The sequence below is a fragment of the Motacilla alba genome, chromosome 3 (assembly GCF_015832195.1).
Source record: "Motacilla alba alba isolate MOTALB_02 chromosome 3, Motacilla_alba_V1.0_pri, whole genome shotgun sequence".
NCBI classification, from domain to species: domain Eukaryota; kingdom Metazoa; phylum Chordata; class Aves; order Passeriformes; family Motacillidae; genus Motacilla; species Motacilla alba.
Window position 1 is genome coordinate 54,449,014 of NC_052018.1, and position 21,926 is coordinate 54,470,939.

The 21,926-nt window shown below is 38.8% G+C and overlaps 1 protein-coding gene across 6 annotated transcripts in view; it reads left to right on the plus strand.

Annotated features, from left to right (window-relative positions):
- L3MBTL3 (L3MBTL histone methyl-lysine binding protein 3) overlaps positions 1-21,926 on the plus strand; it is a 78,949-nt gene that overhangs the window by 14,926 nt on the left and 42,097 nt on the right. For all 6 annotated transcript variants that reach the window (XM_038131704.1, XM_038131706.1, XM_038131707.1 and 3 more), the window contains exons 3-9: positions 7,721-7,832; positions 10,009-10,168; positions 11,159-11,297; positions 12,649-12,733; positions 14,887-14,978; positions 17,448-17,552; positions 18,885-19,020. In XM_038131704.1, the coding sequence (XP_037987632.1) occupies positions 7,721-7,832; positions 10,009-10,168; positions 11,159-11,297; positions 12,649-12,733; positions 14,887-14,978; positions 17,448-17,552; positions 18,885-19,020 (829 nt within the window). The remainder of the gene's footprint in view (positions 1-7,720; positions 7,833-10,008; positions 10,169-11,158; positions 11,298-12,648; positions 12,734-14,886; positions 14,979-17,447; positions 17,553-18,884; positions 19,021-21,926) is intronic.

Genomic DNA, 21,926 nt, shown 5'->3' on the forward strand with positions numbered 1-21,926 from the left:
TGGAAAGTGAGCAGTTATAAACTGCGTGGACAGAATTTTGGTTATTTCCAGCTTGCAAATTGTGCTGGAACATAAAGGAAAAAAATTAAAATTTAATGATGAAGAAATTAACCTGTAAATAAAGTTGGGCAGCAAATATCGTAGGAAACCCGACAGAGTAGTGGATATGAATGGTGGAATAATGACCAGTGGTGTTTGGTATTTCCAGCAGTGCTGTAAAGAAGGTAAGAGTGATTTGGATTGCTGTGTTTCTGAATCAGGGGTGCTGCAGCAACTCAAGGCAGTAAAGTACATCTTTCTGCCTGCCTGTTCCGAAGCTTCAAGCGTTCCAGCTTGCCTGGGATAATTAATGATTTTAGAACAACTTATTTTCTCACACTGTTATGGAAACATTGGTCGTGTCTCGGGCAATAACTTCATACAGTGCTTTTACAGTGCAGCGCTGTTCCTGTTCTCTCATGATGGCATGGGCTGCTGTTTGAATCTGGAGAGGCAGGGAGGCTCCATGAGAGTGGTGTCCATGGGAAACATCACTGGTCACTGGTTAAATCACTGCCAGCACTGGGAAGGTGCTGCTCCAGAGAGAAGATGGATTCCCTTCAGGAAGGTGGTAAGGAGTAGTGTAGGGAGCAGACAGCAAGGTAGATGGGGACTTCCTCTGACCATGTGTGAACCCCAGCAGTTCTACCTAGTGGCCTTGTCCTTTCCAAATGAAATTACCTTTATTCTGTTCCAATCTAATGTAATTAATTAGTTCTTGCTCTGCTTCATTGCCATAGATTTCTGGTTAAAACTTTGCAATGTCATAAAATGAGTGAACCTTATGTAAAGAAAAAAAAAAAAGACCAAAAAACGAAATTTCACTATTAAAATCGTTAAAACTGCAAAAGCAAGAAATGCTGGATTTAGGATTGCCTTTGGATCTTTATTTGGGTTCTCTCATGTGTATTCATAGTAGTCTTCCCTTAAGTGATCACATGGTGTTTTACCACAAAGTCTTCTGTGCTATTTGTTGTAGATGCTGTTAAATTTGCAAACTGGGCAGAGGGTTTCAGGAAGGAAAAGGAATAGTTTTGTGGCTATTGCAGGTAAATCCCACACAGGAACACTTAGCACTGCACTTGTTTCTACCGCAGCCTTTCTGCGCAATGCTGAGCAACTCACTGGAACCAAATTTTTGGAAGGTAGCCATTTTTTGTTTGTTTGCTTGCTTGGGTTTCCCATGAGATATTAGTGTTTTGTATCTAGAAATATTCTGGCCAAAATAATTCGGAGCCAGCGTTGCCTTGTAGGTCAACTTCTGGATCAATAAGCGTCATCTTGGCAGGCCTTGACTTCTGGCTCTGTTGCTGATTTATGTGTCACCTTAAGAAAGTCTGTTTAGCTGCAATTTCCTACTCAAGTGGAGATAATAAGGCAGACTGAGTTTGCAGTGTAGAGAAATCAGTGGGAAGCCCTCTGGTACTGAGATAATTCTTGAGCACTTGAAGTGGGATGGGAGGGGGTTTGGAAGAGCCTGAGGAGTGTCTAAGAATAAAGTAGATAAACATTACTGCAGACAAGACTGAGGTATTGGTATATACTGGGAAAATGTCAGTCTCACTTGCTAAAGGGATATGTTTTGTGATGGTACCTTAGCTTTCTGTTCAGCAGTGATGAGAGAATGCCCCTATTATTTTTATTTTTGGAAGGATATAATTTGATAGCAATTCCTTCCTGCTTGTGCCTGCCCAGATAGGAAAAAAACCCTTTCTTTTTGGATGCATATTATTCTCTCTTCTTTGTTACTTCAGGATTAGCCTATTGCAGTGTTATTGAAGCATCTTAAAATCAGTCCAAGACTGGTGAAAGTGCTTGCCTTTCTTGCTGACAGCATCTTTCCAGTGAGAGTGGTTCTGGCCTTTCCTCTTGGTCATGGTGAGGAATTTAATTTCTGCTGATTGTGATTTAGGGAGCCCTAGATACCCTGTGATCCCGCTTAAGTTTTTTTGCCATGCTTGCAGAGTAGCAGTGTGCAGGCAGGATCCTTTCTCATGACTGAAGAAGCAGAGTTCTCGGGTGCAGGACCAGCACATTTCCCCAATATTCTCTATCCGTAAAAAAGTCAAAATTTTGTGACGAGACGAGTGTAGGGGTCACGTGCTTACTGAGTGCTTTAAAATAAGCTGGGAACAGAGTACTCAGAAGGATGAAGAGCTACCAAAGGGAGAGTTTTTTTCTTTTGTAAGTGGCTGAGAACAGAGATTTTGTTTCAGGAGTTACTTTACACTGCATTGTAACAGTAATTGCTAGAGTGCCTAAAGCTTTTTTAGATATGTGTTCTTTGTTGTACATAGGGGTTTTTTAAAAAAGAAAATAAACAGTCATTCTGCTTTCAAACCATGTAGAGTAAATAAGACTGGCTTTACTGCTTGAAGAAAGAGTATAAAAATACCAACAGCTGCCTCATTTTTCTGAATGCTATTCAGTCCTTGCCTGGGGCAGGGGTTCTGTGGAAAAAGTAGTATGTGATTGTGCATGTAAAGAGTGTATCACACACACAGGGAAGAGGGGTCTGGTTAAATGGACAAGCTCTGGCATTTAATAACTTATTCAACTTCAGTAATAAGTTATAAATAGTTTGGCATGTAGCAGGATGTGGTTGGACAATTCAATGGTGACAGGCAATTTCTTCTCTTTAATAAGACTGTAAAATGCCAGGAAAGCTCTGATTTATTTGAGGAGTCCCACTGAAACCACTGTGACTAAATAGGAATTAACATCAAGAATGATGATAACTTTTTGCTAGCTGGAGATCAGAGTGTAGTTCTTGTATCACTGAAGTCCCAGGTGTAAGTCCTCTTGACAAACTGCTGTGGAATTCTGCTACTTTAAGCTTAGCTACTTCATAGGCATTTAGAGTATTGAACATTTATTCAGTTTACTTGTGTTTTGGATATTAAAAACTTTGCAGATTTCTTCTGAGAGTGCCCACAATCACAGTCGTGGTGTCAAGATATCTTTTGTTGCTGAAGTTACTGTCAGAATGCAGCAACAATTGTCTTTATTGCAAAGAACTCTTTGTCCTTGTCTTGCCCAGTAGATGGTGGTGTTGGCTGATTTTTCTAATTTATTTTAAAGCTGGCATTAACATATGTGGAGGTTTAGTTTTGTTTTTTTTTTCCTTTGCACTTAAATTTTTTTTGGTCTGTCCTCTAAAATAATAATTTTACCATATATAAAAAGCAATAGCAACTTTTATTCTGATTTGATACCTATGGGAATTGATGAGATCTTTTGCATTCTTAAGAGGGCACAAGTAACAGAAAACACTGATAGTCTGATCTGTGTTGCTCTGAACTGAGCACATGTAACAGTGGGGACTTAATTTGAAACTAGATTGTATGCATTTGTTCCCAACAGCCTTGTGTTTTAGGAATTAATCTACAATATGATAGACATTTTGCATTGTTTGCAATTTTTGTTCATCCCACAGAGAGACAAATGCTCAAGAGTACTTTTATGAAATGTGGAAAAGAGAACTGAAAGCCCTTTTAGCATTCAATTAGCCCTACATAAAACTAGAGTGTCTTCCAGCCAGCAGGATAAGGCAAAGAACTTCCATTCAAAATGGAAATTCTCTAAACCCACTGGAGTTATGCTTTGTCATGTTCCCTGGGATTTCTGTGGTTCAGTGTAGCACATGGTGGGAGGAGGAACATAATTCCCTGCTCTATCATATACCAAGAGAGTAAGTGTTGAGGTACTACAGCTATGTATTCCATAGATTAATGTGGCTTAAGAAAAAATGGGTACAAACTGATGATGAATATGTGGAAATTAAAAAATATAAGGAACTTTTTCAATAAAGAAATTCAGGACTTTCAGTTCACTGGTAACAGAAAACCTGTCTTCTGAAACATTTATGAAATACTTTGTGTGATACTATTGCTTGTAGTAGACAAAGGCTTCATGTTAGTGGCTTATGATACTTGTTTCAGTCCTGTGTAAATTTTCAAACAATTTAAAATTTTTGGAAAATGTTTATTGAAAGTAATTTTCTTTCCAGTAGAAAAACTTAGCATGTGCATGGACAGAAATGGTTCAGAAAGTATTGATAATGTTTGATTATTATTTATTTAAGCCTTGGATTCCCTCAATATGTTCATTATCTATTGAATGAATATTAAAATTTTCCTGGAGATAAAATTAACAGTCATAAAAGCTGAAGTTTTAGTATATCAATGCATCATTTCCCAAGAATGTGAAAATGTATCTCAGCTCTGAGCTGAAGGCATCTCTAATGATGTTTAAATGGAAGTTACTGTTCTTGATTCTTGTGGAAACTGCAGGCAAGGCAGCTAAGTTCTGTGTTGTATACCTACCTGTTAGCAGCTGGACTCATCCTGCCAACTCAGTTGCAATATGTTTGCATTGAAAGAATTGTGGTTTCTTGAGCATGTGTGTTTTTGCCCTCATTGCTCTCCTGTACGTGAAATTTTGGAAGTTAAATTTCCTACCCAGATGCTATATTTGTTCCTGTTTATCTTCATGTGAATTTGTTCAGGAAAGCTGTTGAGGTTTTTTCCTCTTCTCTGTTGCTGTCTGATCTTTTAAGACCATTGGCTTCATAGCATGGGACAGAGAATAACCTTAAGAGATTACTTAAAATTTGCCAACAGGCATTTGACAAAAGTCAAGTAGATTGAATTTATACACAATAAGCCTTATAATTTATTATCTTTAAAACATTGAAGTGACAAAAATCGGTCTTTTTGTGAGTTTATTTGTTAAGTGCTTGGTTATGGCTTTGTTTCTGTCAAGGGGGGTTTAACCATTTGATGCAATGAAGGCAGATTGAAGGGAAATTCCTTTATCCAATGCAAATTTCGATATTTTCTTAAGGAGTTTTGTGACTTGAAAACAAATTTTTACTTCTCAGAAAGCTATGGATCCATCCTCAGAAGTTGGCTCAATGGCACTGTCACCTGCTGTGACATTTCAAAATGTCGAGACACCTAGGGAAGTGCCTGCCCTTACTGTATTTTGGCTTGGAGGAAATACTGTGATGAAACCTTTACTTTTAGGTTTTCTGTTGTCTGCACTCTGAGTAGAAGAGGCTTACAAATGTGTTGAATTTTTTTCATAGGCACATAAACCACCATTAATCTAGATCCCTTTTTGTCACGCTTCCAGCAGTATACACTAGTTGGCATGTTGCTCTGGCAGCTCGTATCCTGTGATGACTTTGTGCAGCATGCTGCTTTGTACATCAATTTATCCTGTTTTTAAGCAGTTAACTTTTGTCACAAGCTGTTCATGTCTTTTCCTCCCCAGCTAAAACCAGAGTATTACTTCCCAGGTCTGAGGTGCTGTTCTGGTTAGCCACAAAGAGCTTGGTGTATACGTTAGTGCTGATGCTGTCGCTGGGGAAATAGGAGTGAGAGCAGTCATGAATTCATGTTGGCCTCCAAACAGGAGCTGGAGGCCTCTGACACCAGTAAAGGCAAGGCTGCAGGCAAAACCATGAGTTACAGTGATCAGTGGGGCAGTGCCCAGTTGAGCTGTTGTGCCCTCCTGCCTGCCAAGGCAGTGGTAAGTTGTCACTCCCCATCACTGAGACCATCTTAGCGTGGTTACCTGGCTTTGAGGGGCTCCTCCAGGAGCTTTTCCTTAATGGTTCAGCTCTTGCTGCTGTTAACAGCCTTCAGGGAAAGAGAGGCTGGGAGCTGCCTTCCCTGCAGTCATCTGTCTTCCATTGTTTGGTGCCTCTCAGTCAGCAGTGAGCACTCCAGAGCCAGAAGGGCTGTCAGGTCGCTGCACTACCTGGGGGGATGTCCTTGCGTTCTGCAGTAGCCCCGGCTGGAGGAGGAACATGAGTGTGGTGTCAGGGCTGGCCATTGATTGAACCATGCAGAAACATCCCAGGTATTTAGGTGTCCCAGGACTGTTCAGAAATACCTTTGGTGCATGGATATTCCAGCTGACACTGTATCAAGGTGTGGGAGAGTGTTTAGAAGATCTACTCAGTAACCTCCCTGTGCCCAGCCTGCTGGTAGGCTGCAGCAACCTGCAGGTGTCTTGGCTTATGTTCACAGCTTGCCTGCTGTGAGACAGCTCTTGCAGAGTTGGAGCTCTTGAAAGCAAGGAAGGTTTTCCCTCTGACATCCACCTGTTGCAGAGGCAGCAAAGCACAAATAGCAAAAATGAGCTTAACCAAAATAGGAACAAGACTGAGTGTGTAAGTCAGCTGTCTCTTCTGAATAGTAACTCTACTGCTTTTCTGTGGTTGGAACAGCTTGAATGTGTATCCACAAACTGAAGCATCAGTACGTGGTGTTTAGTGCATTTGGTTGCCTTTCAAAGTTGAACTCATGGTGTTTCAGTCCAGATGGATTTATCAGCAGTTTGTCCATGCTTTCATATCTGTTGAGAGCACAGCTGGTAGCAAGCGAAAATCTTAGCTCCAGACATTTCATGATTGTGTGAGAGCCTCTTCTTCCTTTCCTTCTCCCTAGTTTATTTCTTAGCTCTTCATATTCCTTAGGACCTGTTGGCTCTTTGCAAGTATTAAGGCTGGAAGGACTGTAAAAGTAAAAGCACTTAGTAAAAGCACACTTTATATGTGTGTGTATATGGGGGTCACCTTTGCTTGCAGCCAGAATGGCTTATTTTCAGTACTGTACCATGGCAGGGTCCAAAGTGGAGGGGTGTGATGTGTTCAACAGCCTCTGGAGGCGCAGAAAGGGTCAGTGTAGTGCCAGGCAATTGTTCCCGTTCTCATTTTCCCGAGGTAAAGTTGCCTGACCAGAGAAACAGAAATAGGCTTCATGCTGTGGCCTTGAAGGAATATCCTTTCTGGTGGGTGCCAGGGAGCTTTGAAGGACTCTCTCAGATGTAATTTTCCCTGTAGAAAGCTGTTGGTAAGAGCACCACACTGATAAAGACCTGTTCTCTGTGGCAAAGGCACCCTTTCACTGTTCAGAGGAGGCATCAGGGACAAAACACTGCCTTGAGCTGAACCCAGGTCACCAGCTGGGCCTGCAAACCACATAATGACTGGGAAACAGAATTATTTTCGTGCGGTAGTGCTGTAATCACTACAGCATTGGGAAGAAACTTTTCTTCTGGCAGCAGGACGGCTATAACTCGCAGTGCTCCAGTGTAAGCACAGCATGTGGAGCATTGTTGAGCCTTGCATCTGGCTGACAGTAATATCACATTCAGCGTGTAATTAAACACCTCATAAACTGCCTTGAGATGTTTGTTTATGTGTGCTTTTTAGTGGAGAAGTACTGTGTTTTCAGGGGATGCTGAAATTTCTGTACTCTGTGAAGCATTTGGTGTGTGACGTTCATTCAGCTCCCTTGTCCTCAGAAAGAATACTCGGTGTCTGGAGTGTGTTATTTTGCTGGCAGTGAAAAACATATGGTATGGGGATGTTCCCATGAATTTCTGTTACTGTTTTTATTTTTTTAATATGTGTGTGTAAGTTAGATATTGGAGTCATCTGTATCAGTATCTATTTTAAATTAATATTTATAGATATCAAAATGAATTCACATTTGGCTTGATCAAAACAAGAACGGCTTGTTTTGGATTCCATGGGGATAAGCAGAAACACATAGAAAATAGGCAATGTGATGAGGACACCATGTAAAAACTATATTGAATAGAAGATACTTCAAGAGACTTGCAGTAAATTTTTACTATGCTCTGTGCCATTTGTTTTGTCTTACAGTTTAGAGTCAATGAATTCGGGGCCCTGGAAGTAATTACGGATGAAACTGAGATGGAAAGTGTTAAAAAGGCAACTGCTACCACAACCTGGATGGTTCCAACTGCTCAAGAAGGTCAGTTAAGAAGCAGTAAATATTTTCAGTGGTAGAGTGTAGTTTCTTTAATGCACCAACTTTCCTTAAAGCTTGCATTCAAATTAAAAAAAAAAAAAATTTACTTGCTTTAATGGACAAAGTATCTCTGATGAAGTAACGTGTTTCTTGGGATGTAAAGTAGTATGAAAATAAATTTATTTCAAGTTGAAAGGAAATAATTCCACTGTTAGACATCTGAAGTTCAATTACAGCCACATTTTTTTCCTTACAGTAATTTTCTCTAACTTTAGAATTGGTATTTTCCCTCCATTTAATTTGCAAAATAGTAAATTTCTTTTAATTATTGAGAATTTAAAATTTTAAGTTATTGAATTTTTTGTTGAGCTGGTTTTCTCAGAATGCCCACAGACTTTGCTAACAGCCTAGAGTTGATTTGTGCACTGCAAACTGCCTTGGTATGGTCAGCACAGCTGCCACCACTGATGTCAGTGTTAGATGTGCAGTGTGTACACCCACAGATGCCTTGCTCCTGCCAACTATGCTTTTTTTGCAGCATTAAAATCAGTCTGCAGTAACTGCTAATATTTATCTTGAATGGTGAAATTCTTAGAGTTGTATTATCTATGTACCAGATTAAGTGTTTCCTGGATTTAAAATTCTGAAGTAAGAAACACCTGTTTTGTTCAAGGAAAGTTGGTTTACATTGTCATAAATTACTGCAATCTTTTTACACTGACTCCAGTAATGATGGAGTGGCGTGAAAGAGAATATCACAACTGGTTTTGTGATTATTTACAACTACCTAGGTTTGTTCCTTATTGGTATTACATTTTATCAACTTTCTTTTAAAATACGTATTTTGTAAGTCCTTTGAAAAGCAGACATCACAATTGTTTCATAATCTTCCCTATAAGCACGAGAAGTCAGTGAGAGCTTTCCTTTGCTGCTCCCTCACCGTTAGTTCATAATTGTCATGTGGGACATTAACACTTGTAGGAAAGTGGTTTGGGACCCCCCGAGGTCTGAAGCTGCAGACCACTGTTAATGTGTTCTCTAGTAAGGCAGTGATAGTTCATTCAGGTTTCAAATCTGTGATGAGAATAGCATCATTGTGAGAGTGTAGTGGCACAACCAGTTCTCTGCTTAGACTGGGAGATCAGTTGCAGCAAAGCACACAGCTGCATCCCTTCCAGTCTGACAAACCTAAACAAAAACTTGTGTTTCTACTGAATTGAACTCTGTTCATGGACATATAGACGTATTGAGTAAGCATTCTGCTACTACCTTACACCATCCTTGATTAATTTAGTGCTCCCCAAATTTAAAAACACTGCTAAAATTTTCTGTTGTGAGAATAAATAGTTGTTTTGGACCACTTATAATGCTGGTGTGTAAATGTAACATACGTTATATATTCCTCTGGGGGAGATAGCCTGCATGCAAGAGTTCATTTGACTCTGCTTTCAAAGACAGTACAGTGCTTAAGCAACATAAATAGTCTGTGACTTGAAGTTCGCCTTTTGAGGAGGTACAGAGACAATAACCTGCTCTAGAGGCTGGAGTATTTGACAGTGCTTCATACTTGCTTGTGAGGGAAAGTAACTGCACTCTCTCCTACAAATAGCTTCTCCTAGGCTCTCTGCCTGTTGTGGGGAAATTGGAGCTTAGGATCAGTGAGTAACTTAGTATTTGAAGATTGCTTTGTTACAAGTTGAGTGATGCTTCACTTCTGGTGGACCACAGGCGGGTTGAGCAGTAGCTGCTGCTAGAGACTGCAGACTGTAGTCAGGGATTTGCTTCCAGAAATAATTTCAACTAATGGAAAGATAACTCACCCCAACCCCTTTCTCCAAAATTTAGGTATAGGCATATCAGCAAGAGATGAGGTCATGGATTCTGGACGGTGATGACTCTGTGAGCAGTCAGTGCCTATCACAAAATTCGGTCCTTCCACAAGTAGCCGCATCAAGCCATGACAGAACCATAGAATAGTGGGTTCCTCTCTCTTGTTGCAATGTGAAAACCTGACTTGCTTGTCAGCAATCTGGACCTCATACAAACACTAATTCCTAGTTCTTCATTCTGACAAGAATGGTGTGGCTGATGTTTTTCTGTTTGCTTGGCAAGGCCTGCTAAGGATGTTTAGGAATGTATCACCTCTGCCTAAGTGAAGTTGACTTTTGTCATTGTGCAGCCTTTTCAGAAAAGACAGGGATCCCCACAAGGTTGAAGGAAACTGCAAAAGTGGATGGACTTGTTTTCTGTGAAAACTGTTACCGCTATGGTACCATAGAAGAATTTGTTCCTGAAGGGAAATTTTGCAGCCAGAAATGTGCCCAGCAAGTAAAAAACAAGTAGGTACTATAACAAAGCATAGAAACAAAGAATTTGGCATAAATGCAGCACGAGAGTGAAGTGGTGGGATAAAATGTTCATGGTGGGGCAGAGGGAGGTATTAAGCAGACAAGTTTCAGTGTCACCATTGGTTTAAAATGTTCTTTCACTGTTTTTTGTGTAAATGCCTTAACAACATTTAGTTTTGTCTAACACTGACATTGAAGGCAGTCTTTTTTACTCAGTGTGCTGTGTTCTGCTGTCAGATGCAAGGAGTAAAACAGTCTATGGGATGCATGAATCAGTGTCAGACTCCCACCCTGTTTCAGTCATTGGAATTAAGATAATCAGTAATGAGATGGTTGGGGTGGTAAGTTAATTATAATTAAGTGCAAGAGCTGTTTTATAGTTGACAGTGAGTGAAAACATGAGCATACTGCAGTTTCTCAGCTCCTTTTTTCAGTTAGTGCATTTCATCTCATCATAAAAGCATGTTTGTGTTAGTGTGTCCATTCTGTATTGCATGTTGCTAGATTATGGCAGTTTTAAATATTTATGATTTTGTACATTTTCCTTCATTTTAGCTAATTGCTTCAAAGTTTTCTGTTCTGATTTCTTGTTTAGCAATTTGTACAGTCACATACCAGCTTTCTCCAATTGGATTTGTCAGACCTAACAATTACCTTTGCCTTCCTCTCTCTAAACTGCCCTGCAGTCCTAAACATTTCACAGTTTGCTTCTCTGGGAGACTTGATGGTACATGAAAAAAGACACACTGTTTAAAACATGTAAAACTTGTTCAGCAGAAGCTGACAGCTTTCCTTTTACAGTTGCTATTGTGTGTCTCTCAGATTAATTCTTTTGACAGACTTAATTTTCAGTAGTATTTCTAAGAATATATTCGGTGTACTACTATGGGACCCACACATTTACTTGCTTTTTTACATGTTTTATGAATATGAGAAGTGAAATAATATTGGCTTTGTGTCATTGTGTTACTTCTGTGATAGAGAACCAAAGGAGGATAATCCCAGCATGGAATGCAATGGGGAAGATGATTCTAAAGGCATTCGGAAAAGAAAAGCAAAAGTACCTCTCAAAGAAGAGTCCCGGGATAATGGGGAGAAGAAGGAGAATCCAGATGAAATTGTTAGTATGCATCATAAACCTATTCCTGCAAGTATTTGGGTGGGAGTTTTGCCTTGTATTGCAATGTCAGTAGCTCCATCAGTCCACAAAGAGGAGACATTTCATCACTCTGTCAGAGCCACAATAAGTAGTTGTTTCATTTGCCAATTTAATTATGCCTCAGCAGTAAATTGTAATTATTGACAATGAATTGGTAAAAGCTAGCTTTGGTCTCTTTTCCCTGTTTTTTTAAGAACAGAACAAAAAGAATTTAAAGGAAAAATTATGCTAACATTGACTTGCCTTGTCTTCAGCATGGAAAAACAGGAGTACATATTTCCCAACAACCCTGTTACTTTGTCATTCTGCACATGAATAAATAACTATAGAGCAATAATTTATTTACAAAGAAAGCTATACTACAGTTAAGAAGGGAATACTTTGGATTTTCTTAGTGTAATTTGCCTTTAAAAATCATAGCCGAAAACTTGTTTTGCTTTTGTGTTGCAGTGTAATTTGCTTTGGGGCACCTTTTGTTTTTATTTTTCCTTCTGGACTTATTCTTCAATTTAGAAAAAAGCTTACCCCACAGTACCTTCCCATAATGCTTGTTTTCTTGTAGTATGTGTTTTCTTCCCAATAGCTGTCACACTACTGGGGGTAGCACAGTTTTCAGGGAGAAGGGTAGAGTTCTGCAACTACAGAATTGTCAAAAGGATGAAGACACCAGAGTTATCAGGAGGGAATTTGCAGCTCTCTGTAGAGTATCTTAGGCAAAAGCCAGTATCTTAGGCAAAAGTCAGGGAATACCTTCTTTGTCTACATGCATCTGCCCTCCCAGATGAGTGCTTACTCTGCTCATCTGTTCAGATGCTCACAAAACTGTTAAAACAAAAACAGTGAAAAAAACTGAAAGGATCACAGTGCCATTTTGTATTTAATAAAGCAGTTGCATGTTTAAAAAAAAAACAAAACCAAAACAAAACAGAGTAAAACTGTGAGAGGTTTTCTTTTAAATTATTTTGGAAGCATGAACATGCCAAATATACTGTTATTTATCAGTGTCTCAGCAAGGTCTGCTGAAGGCTTCATGATCTGTCTGTGGGTCAGGCAAGGCTGGCTGGCTGAGTGCCAGGTGGTGAGAGTCCTTCTGCCTGCCATTTCCACTGTGTTTGCTGTGATCTGTCACTGATGGCTCACTTTGCTTCTATGAGACATCTGCACGTTTGTTTGAGGTAGGAGAGAGCTGGGTCAATAGCATTTAAATGAAATCACAGTTTAAACTTCAGTATCTCAACTTTTATCATACTAGACTTCTAAGCTGATGAGGTTACTGTACTATTTTTTTGTTGTTTTTCTCTTTCTAATTTAGGAGGACAAACCTGAAGGAAGGATCTTGAGAGTCTCACAGAGAGCCAGGAGAAAAAGAAAAGGGGAGATAACAGTTTTGAAACAAAGTAAGTTATATTATGAAACAAAAATCTCAACGTCAATGCTTGAGGTAATAGCCATATCTTATTGTGAATTGCCAGCATTGTTTCACAAAATTTATATTCCCTATTGAATTTTTTTCATTACTGTAAAAAGACAGTGACAGTGTTATTTATAGCAATTAAATTTTAAGGCAGCATAGGGAAGGATCTGGTGAGTGTAAATGCAACTAATGTGCATTTTAGGTTTTTTCTTTTCATCCCTCTAAATAGTGCCAGTATTAGAAGGAATCAGCTCCATTGAGTTCCCAGATGCTGAAAGACATGTATCAAGCAGAAGTGAAAGTTTACTTTTGTTTCCTTGGGGATCAATTTTGCATCTTCATTATGTGCTGGAAATAGACACGTTTATGGAACTGTTTAGGAATAATTGCTATAATCAATCCAAAGGGACATATACTGCATCAAGCAACATAATAAAACATATTTTAAATGAGTGTTCTTTCAAGCTATTTGTATGATAGATAGTTTTAGGAAGAATGGGAGAATCAGCTGCTATTATACGTCAGTGGTACACCAACCACAGACCTACATCTTGCCCTCCAGAGTGCTTCTTATGGTAGATGGGGAGATATTAACAGAGGTTGCCAGGCCACTAATCAACAGAGAACTCCAGTTAGTGCTGATGTACACCAGGCAGATGAACTACTGGTTGAAGACGCAACAATAAATGTTATGAAAGATCCCCCTCCCAAGATGGAATCACTCCTGAAATGTTTCTACAGTTGCTTCTAAGGCTGAAGAGATAAGAAGCATGTGAGACAGAAGCACGAAGCTGATTCTTTGTGGAAATCACTGCTGCCCACTGACAGAACAATTTACAAATTTCTTCTGTTAGGTTTTTTTTTTTTAATTTTTATTTGGGAAAACATCAGTATAAAAATATAAACTGGTATCAAAGACTAATTTGTATTCAGAACCAAGCATATTAATTTCTTTAATGGAGTAGATAAAAACTGGGTAAATCCCAAATAAAATTAATGTGGTCTAATAGTGTTGAGCGATTACTGTCACTCTGAAATTTATTATCTTTTGGTTACATTATTGTAAGCTTTCTTCAGGAGAGTTTGGCATTACTATTGTTATGGTTCATGTTTTAATCATAAAAATGCTAAGCCAGACTGTTACTTAAAGGATTTATTTTTCCTGTGAGTAGCCCACAGTCTGGATCAAGCCAGAATCACAGTGTGGACTGTGATGAATCCTTCTGACAGTGTGAGCTTATGGTCTGAAATGCTAAGCTGCCTGTGCAGAGGAGGCATTTTAGGTGGAGATCAGCAGAGCGGAGTAGAGGTGTGTGAAAGTAGATACATACATGGCCAGCTTCCAGCCCATCTGTTCTTGAAGTTCCTGGCTATTGCTATTGTGCAGGTAATGCCTTATTTTCAAGGCTTCAAAACTGTATGACTGTAGCCATTATTAAGATGGACTGTAAGCAATATTGCAATTACTGTGCAAGTGTTCATACTGTGTGAACAAACCTGAAACTGGAGGTTTCTGTCATATGCTAATGACATCCTGAGGAAAAAAAGCACTGGTGACACTTCTGAAGACTTGCAGAAAATACTGTTAAATCACTGCTTTTCTACCCTAAACCATCAAACTGCAAAGTGATGGGTTAGGTGGGAAACAGTCTGAATACTGTTGAAAGAGTAGGGTATTTCAACCCTGATTAAAAACACTTACTATGCACTTAAAAATGCTTTCCAGTTAAAGGACACGGGGGAAAAAGAAACCCCTTAAAATACTGAGCTGTTTTGTGATTTGAACTCATCTTTTTACACATCTGCAAATTGTATATCTTAATGCTTCTTAGGAGCAATAAGGAAAACCCGTTGGAGCAAGACTTTGTAAGTTGTTCTTGTCATCTGAAGGAGCTTTTTATTGTTACTTATCAATGTTTGAACTGCTGGAAATGTTTCTGGACAAACCAGGAACCTTCATGTTCCTGATGCTTTTCAGCCTACAGAACTTCTTTTTCTGAAATAACTTCTGAGCAACACCATGAGTGCATTTCATAAAATGTAAATTCAAGAATATTATGAACTTGTGTTGTGGGGTTTTTTTCTTGATATATTAACAGTTACAGAATTATTTCCCTGTTTTATGCTTCGTTATAGCTGTACCCTCTAAAGGAAGGCAAGCATGGTGTTGGGCATCCTATCTGGAGGAAGAAAGGGCCATTGCAGTGCCTACTAAGCTTTTTAAGGAGGTATGACCTTTGAAATTTAAGTCAGTCAGCCACCTAAGATCATGAAATTCCTAGGAAATCAATAAACAAAAAATAATTTGGAGATTTTTTTTTCCTCGGGAAAACCTGCATGATGAAAATAATGCTGTGTCCATCAGCAATTATGAAAGCAATTATCTTTGTTTTTTCAGAGAATTCTGTTGTTGTAGATGAATGCTGTCAAATCAGACTGCAGAAAGCAGATGCTCTTCCAAAATCTGCTGTTCTAGCCATTCCTTCTAGTCTCTGAAGCTAAAAAATGTGATACATACCCACACTTTTTCAGGCCATATCATTTTCTTTAAATATGTTTAGAGAGGTGGTACAAAGGTCATCTTTTTTCTTGTTGCTTTGATTACATTACCTGTCTTTTCTTCAGCTTCTGCTGACATTATATTTTGTTACTACATCAGATACTACTTTGTCTTGTTCTCCTTTTGCCTGTCATCTGATTGGATGTCGCATCATCATGTCCTGCTTGTCCTTTGCCTGCTATGCTTTGTCATTTCAGTGCTTTTATTAGTGCCACCTCTCTTGCTTGGAAGAGAGCTCTGTATCCAAATCCACAAGATTTCGGTGTTGTTATCTTCTCTTGCAAAACCTGGTGAAACACGTAAACATGTCTCAGCTGCTGTACTCTTGCTCTGTGTTACTTTTTTTGATAATTCTGTTCTTACTTGTCTGTTTCTTGCATCCATTTCTTTCTGTATGCTTCGTGCTTCAGCTGTTAAATCTTCTCTGTCGGAATTAGCTTTCAGCTTACACATGCCATGTGGTGCTGGTCTTTAATTGGTGGTTTAGTTGCTGTTGACTTGGAAAAGTGAAGAACTGGGATTTTGTTTCACAGAATCCCTAGATTTGTAGGTGCAAGAGAAGTAGTCCCCTCACTCTCTTCAGTTTTGAAGATAGTGCTATATACTGGTTCAAAAATTAGCAAGCAAATGAGGAGAAAGAGTGCCCTAGTGGGAAGGCAGATTTACAAAGCATTGCTCTGCTTGTCTGAAGGTCCATGAAATGCAGTACAAAGGTTTTGCAGGGCACTGCACACAGTGCTAAATTTTGGAGTTACGTGATGTTTCCTTCACACTGTACCTTTCTTGTCCAGTGCTTCTTAATTTAGTATTTTCTTTCCAAGTCTTTAGCCCCTGGGTAATGCTTGATTTAGTGTGCAGTATTTAAAGCCTGTAGCAGAAAGAGAATTCGAAATAACACTCGGAATTGGCCAGGTAATTTTTCTGCATTTTACAGATGAACAAGCAAGCCACAGAAACAGATAGGTTAAAAAAAAAAAAGCCCAAACCAATCATCACAATTGATCATGAATCCTTGATTTCTGTTTGGATTTTGAGAATTAGTCTTTCTTTCTTTTTATTTTACCATTTCAGAAGCAGTACTTTTCACTGTGTTGTTTCATACCTTTAGTTAGGAATGGTCAGGATGATGGAGGGTCCTTGCCTTTTCCTTAGGCCTTAGAGTGATTTCTAAGCTGTGTCTCACAAGGTTTCCCATCCTTCCAAGTAGGTGATACCTCTCTGAGTATCTCCCTTGGTACCCTTCTCTTCCCTTTGGCTGCAGAGTACTGCAGGTGACTCGGGATGTGTCTCCTAGACAGAAACAGAAGGAAAAGAGAACATTTAAGATGCTTTTCCTGTGTTTTTTTCTGTAACATAAAACTGACTGTGAATTTTCTAACCTGTGGAAAACCGTCTTCAGTTTTGGTTACTTATTTTTCTGACCTTTCCTCCAATTTAACCTTAATATCTTCTGCCTTCCATCCTCTTTAACAGAGGGATGATGATGCCTGCTGGTTGAAAAGGTGATTGATCCATCCTGCTTAGCCTTGTTTTCACTTTCTGTTTTTTGAAAGATATTCTTCTGGGTTCATTGTAATGTGATGTAGGGGTAGTCATATTCCTGTGATGTAGAAATTCTCCTGGCAGACTACATAATGTGGACTCAGCATATAAAGGATAGCAAATAAGCCATCTCTACATACAAGCAGTGTTCAATATGTCTGCCTTTCAGTTCATCTTTCATGGTCTGAGAAAAGGAACTGAAAAGGCAAAACAGAGTCATTGTTGTGATTATTATAGTAATTATGTCCACCAGGAAGGTGTCACTGTACAGGCTGAAAATTAAGTAATTAAATTGCTAAGATCTTTTACTGTCAATCAGTGAAAAAGTTGAAGACAAATGGTGTCATCTTTCCCTTGACTCTGCTAATTCTTTCTAATTTTCTTACATTCTCTCAAGTTTCAAGTCATTGTGTTTTTCAAACAATCATCAATTTCCCTTTTCCTCTCAATGTTTTTGAAAATGCGAAACTTAAAGTGATTTATTAGTTTCTTCAGAAACATGAATAATAAATAATGATTGTTCTATTCCTCATAAAGAGATTTTCTTTCTCTGGTATACTCCCAGAAGTATTGAAACTGTTCTTTTCCATTGCAGTATCAGTCTTTCCCATACAACAAGAATGGATTCAAGGTAGGGATGAAGCTGGAGGGTGTGGATCCTGAGCACCAGTCGATCTACTGTGTTCTCACAGTGGCTGAGGTAAGCAAGCAGCCGCAGTGCTGGGTTATCGTAGAGACCGAAGTGAAGCAGCAGAAGATGAAAACCCTCACTCTTACCTAACAGGCTGACAGAAACCATATGTAGGAAGATGGTTTTGAAATTAATAGTTCCATATTATTTCTGCCTATAGGCATGTAAAGAATATATCCAGTGTCAATGCAGCAATACATATATTTAACATACACAGCTACAGAAAACAGTATTAGACTAGTTGGATATGTGGTTTTATCTGTAATCCTGTATTTATTTGTATTTAAAAGAAAAAATAAATAGAAAGCAAACATGACAACTGATACACAGCAGTTTTATAGAAGTTTGATAGTATTTGCAGTTGCTCTATTTACTGATACAAATACCTAAAAGTTTCTTATGTTGCTGTTGTGCTACAACTTTTTCATGCTGATGGCCACAGAAACTGCCTGTATTGGCAACCTGTGCAAGTTAACATAAAATTTAAACCCAGTTTTTCTTTTTGCTGTGGTTCATGAAATAGTTTTTATGATGAACAGCTTCTTTGCTTTCAATAGAGAATCTGCTTCTCAGACACATTTTGAATATCTTTTAAACATACCTTACTTTAATTTTTTGAATAGTTTTACTGTTTTTTTTTTTATTTCATTAATGAATTAAAATGGGGAAACTGGAAGTTATGTCAGAGTACAAATGAAATATAAAATAGGGTTGATGCTGAGATTTTCACTGCTGCCTGCAGTAAATTTATGGCATTCGGCACTCGGGGAGATGTGGAGAACTTCCATACAGAGACAGTATTGTGTTCTGTTTTTCTCCTCCTCTCAGTGGTTGACTTATTACTTCATGGAATAATGAAGTTCTGGGGAATACCTCCACTAACTTGTCATCTTTACTTAAACAGTTTTCAGTATCTCTCTGGAGAGCCTTTTGAACATACTTATTGTTCACTGCTCCCTTGCATATCAGTTAATCAGGATAGCTTGAGAACCTCATTATCTGCACTTTGTCCTCGGTTGTATCAGATGTATTCACGCTCTTCTGTAGCGCTTGTGTTTTACTGTGATGCTGGGTTGAACCATTGTCAAGTTTTTGAGCACTACTGGCAATAGCCAGCTGTTAGTTAAATTCTTTTGACCAGAAGAGGAGGCACTCAGACTGAGAATAGCTTTGCCTTTTAATTCTCTCCTTTTTATCAAATGAATTTGTTCATCCAGTGCTGGATTGGGCAGAAGTAAAAAGCTGACTGAAAACATACAGTAATTATACATAATATTGAATGGAAGTGGTTATGTGTAGGGCAAAGATCTTATGTTGTACGTTGTCAATTTTTGCTTTTAGGTTTGTGGCTACAGAATAAGACTACATTTTGATGGATACCCAGATTGTTACGATTTCTGGGTGAATGCTGATTCTTCAGACATTCATCCTGTTGGATGGTGTGAAAAAACAGGTCACAAGCTTCATCCACCTAAAGGTATTGCTTAGTTTAAATCTGTGTCTTACACAGTTCTGAGATTGAGAGTGCCTGTGTAATGCTGTAATATTGTTTTTTGGCAGAAATGTTTTAGTTTGTTTAGTCCAGAGTATTTGAAAATGGCAAATTAAATACATAGCTTGCCTAAAATTTCAGGTTCGAAAGCATGCCCCTTTTATTCAGTGGAAATTTAGAGAAACCAAGAAAAGAAAATGGGCCATAAGAGTCATCCATAAGGCAAAAAAAAACTGAGCAGCAAACCTAGACCCCAGCTTATTGCAAGGAAAATGGAAGCATAATGGTGACATATATGCTTAAACTGAGGTCTCAGAGGCAGCTGAGGATCCTTTAGTGGAAGGTCTTAGGACATTTTTTGCTACTGCGTTGTGATCACTGTTATTGTACAAATGTTGGTACAGATTAATAAAGACTGTGCTATTTCCACAAAGGTTAAGTCTGAAATAGAGACAAAAAGAGGAATTAACAGATCAATAGGGAAAAAAAAAAAGGTAAGATTGCAAGCCTGGAAGTGTAATTTGTACATGGATTATGTAAATGGTATACAGGTATTGAAATGTGTGTAATTTACTTGCATAATGTACTTCCATTTCTCATTGTGTAACTTCTCCTGGAAATTGAAGGGCATCTGCACTGAACTGAACTATGAAAAATAGATAAATGTGGTCCTTTTGGAATATGGAGGGAGTATGTGGGGATGAAGGGAGCAAGTCTTGAAGTCTGAAAAGTGAGAAATAAATGAATGTGCCATCTTGGCATACACAGTGAGGGTAGTATTAGTTTAGAAGGGCAGGAAAATGAGGAGTGCGCAGATTCGAGAGGATATGCTTGCAGAGAACTATAAAACTGTAGATGTAAGGGCTCAGGTGTGGAAAAGTGTCAGTAAAGCCCCTGGAAGTGTAGGGGCAGGGTGCCTGCCAGTGTGTGAAAGGATGGTATTTCTTTGTGTGAGCCTTGAGAGGCATGAGCTGCTCTTCTGAGTGCTCTGCAAGCTCCACTCTGGCTACAGGGTGCTACTTGTCTTGGGACACAGTTCTGCATAACTGGCGGTGTAGAAATAGCAATTTCTTGAACATAAATAAGAATTTCTTTGAAGGTTGGCCTTTGCTGATGTAGCAAATGGATACTTCCCAGTTACAGCCTTCCTGATGTTGTTGTAGTGTGCTTAGTAAGTTTTGTATGGATGACAAGGATTTGTCGCCTTTTACATTTTACATGCCTGATTTAGAAAGCTTTTGTTAACCATGAATGATTGCCCCTGGAGGAACTTAGTGGGGTTCTGCTTTTCCAAGGGGAAGGATAATATGCCAGTTGTAGGTTCTTTTTAATTGGACTGGACAGATTGGTTTATTTTGCTGTGTTATGACATTCTAATTTCTGTAGTGCCCATTGCAAATTTTACAGATGCTAAAGCCAATGAGAGTTATGACATAGGACACAGTATTTCTATAAAATAGCACCCCAGAGAAGAACTCAAAGGTTTGTGTTAGTAGCCTTTTATTTTCCAGCTAAAATACAAATTTATGACCTTCACAGTATAAACCCTAAGCAATTTGGAGCCTGGTGGTCTGACTTGGGGGGGCAGGGAGTGGGGAGTGAGGGACATGAGACAGGAAGAATATTATTCTAGATGTTTTCTGAAATGTATTTTTATCCAGTTCTATCCCTTCTTTAGAATGGAAAGGGTGGGTAACTCTTAGTGCTGCTGGGCAGGACAGGTCTTGTGATGGGATGTCTCCCACCCCCACAGCAGGAGAGGCAACAGGCAGCTGCTGCTGGGCTTCCAGCAGATATAGGAGAGCTAAGAGGCAAAATCGAACTAGATTTCACAGAAATTAAAAAATATGGTGGTCAGGACACTATTCATTTTTTGTAGAAGAGGCCACTTTTTATCTCACTCAGGCAAAATCTGCAGCAAGAGAATGGATGTACATGTGTATGTATACACATGCAAAAATTGCATTGACTGATCTGTATTTGCAGTGAATAAATCAAATTGGCCTTCGGTCTTGTTATGAGAGATGAGTTAGGAGCTTAAGATCTCCCTTTCTCATTTGGTGACAGGAAGATCCACACTGCCCAGAAACTGTTTCACAGTCTAATAAAACCAATTTTTTTCCATGGGCTTTGTCCTAGTCCCAATAACTGATCCCTTCACTCATGCAGTAGGTGGGAGTTTTTATTGTCTGCTGTGAGCTTGGACTTAGGTTTGAATACTCTCTAGAATTACAAAGCGAAAATGAAAGGCCTAAATACTGTACTGCTTTAAAAATTGTTTCAAATGATCTACAGCTGTAGTGTATCAAGACAAGAGACAGCTGGAGGATAAGGAAAGTATTTTTGTTTGGACTTGTAGGTTAATCTATGTTGACTACTATTTGAAATTAAAATGGAGAAAACCCTATGCAGACAACATGAAGGGTTTGAAACTTGTGGTTCCTGGGATAATATGAGAATATGAGAAGGTTATAATATGAGAAGGTTAAACAAAGCAGTTGTCTCTGGCATATTTGAGTAATACTTCAAGTAGTTAAGAGGTGACACATTTCAGTCAAGGCAGTCACTCACTGAAATTTGTTGTGGTTTTGGTCTTATTTTACTGGGTTGTAACATATTGACTAAAAGAGATGTTTCTACAACTGTTACATAACAGAAAAATGAAGGAGGAAATCTATTTCTTTCCAATGGCACGCGTCTCACAGTCATGGATAACCTGAGAAATACTGTCCATGGTTAAATCCACCCCTGGGTCTCATGCCCCCTTATAGGTGGCATTGTTTTTTAGATTAGAACTACAGATGGTATTTTGAAGATTATTTTATGCAGTTCAATACATTATGAATTATTTGTATTTTTTCCCCCGAAGAAACTAAACATTAACAGAAATA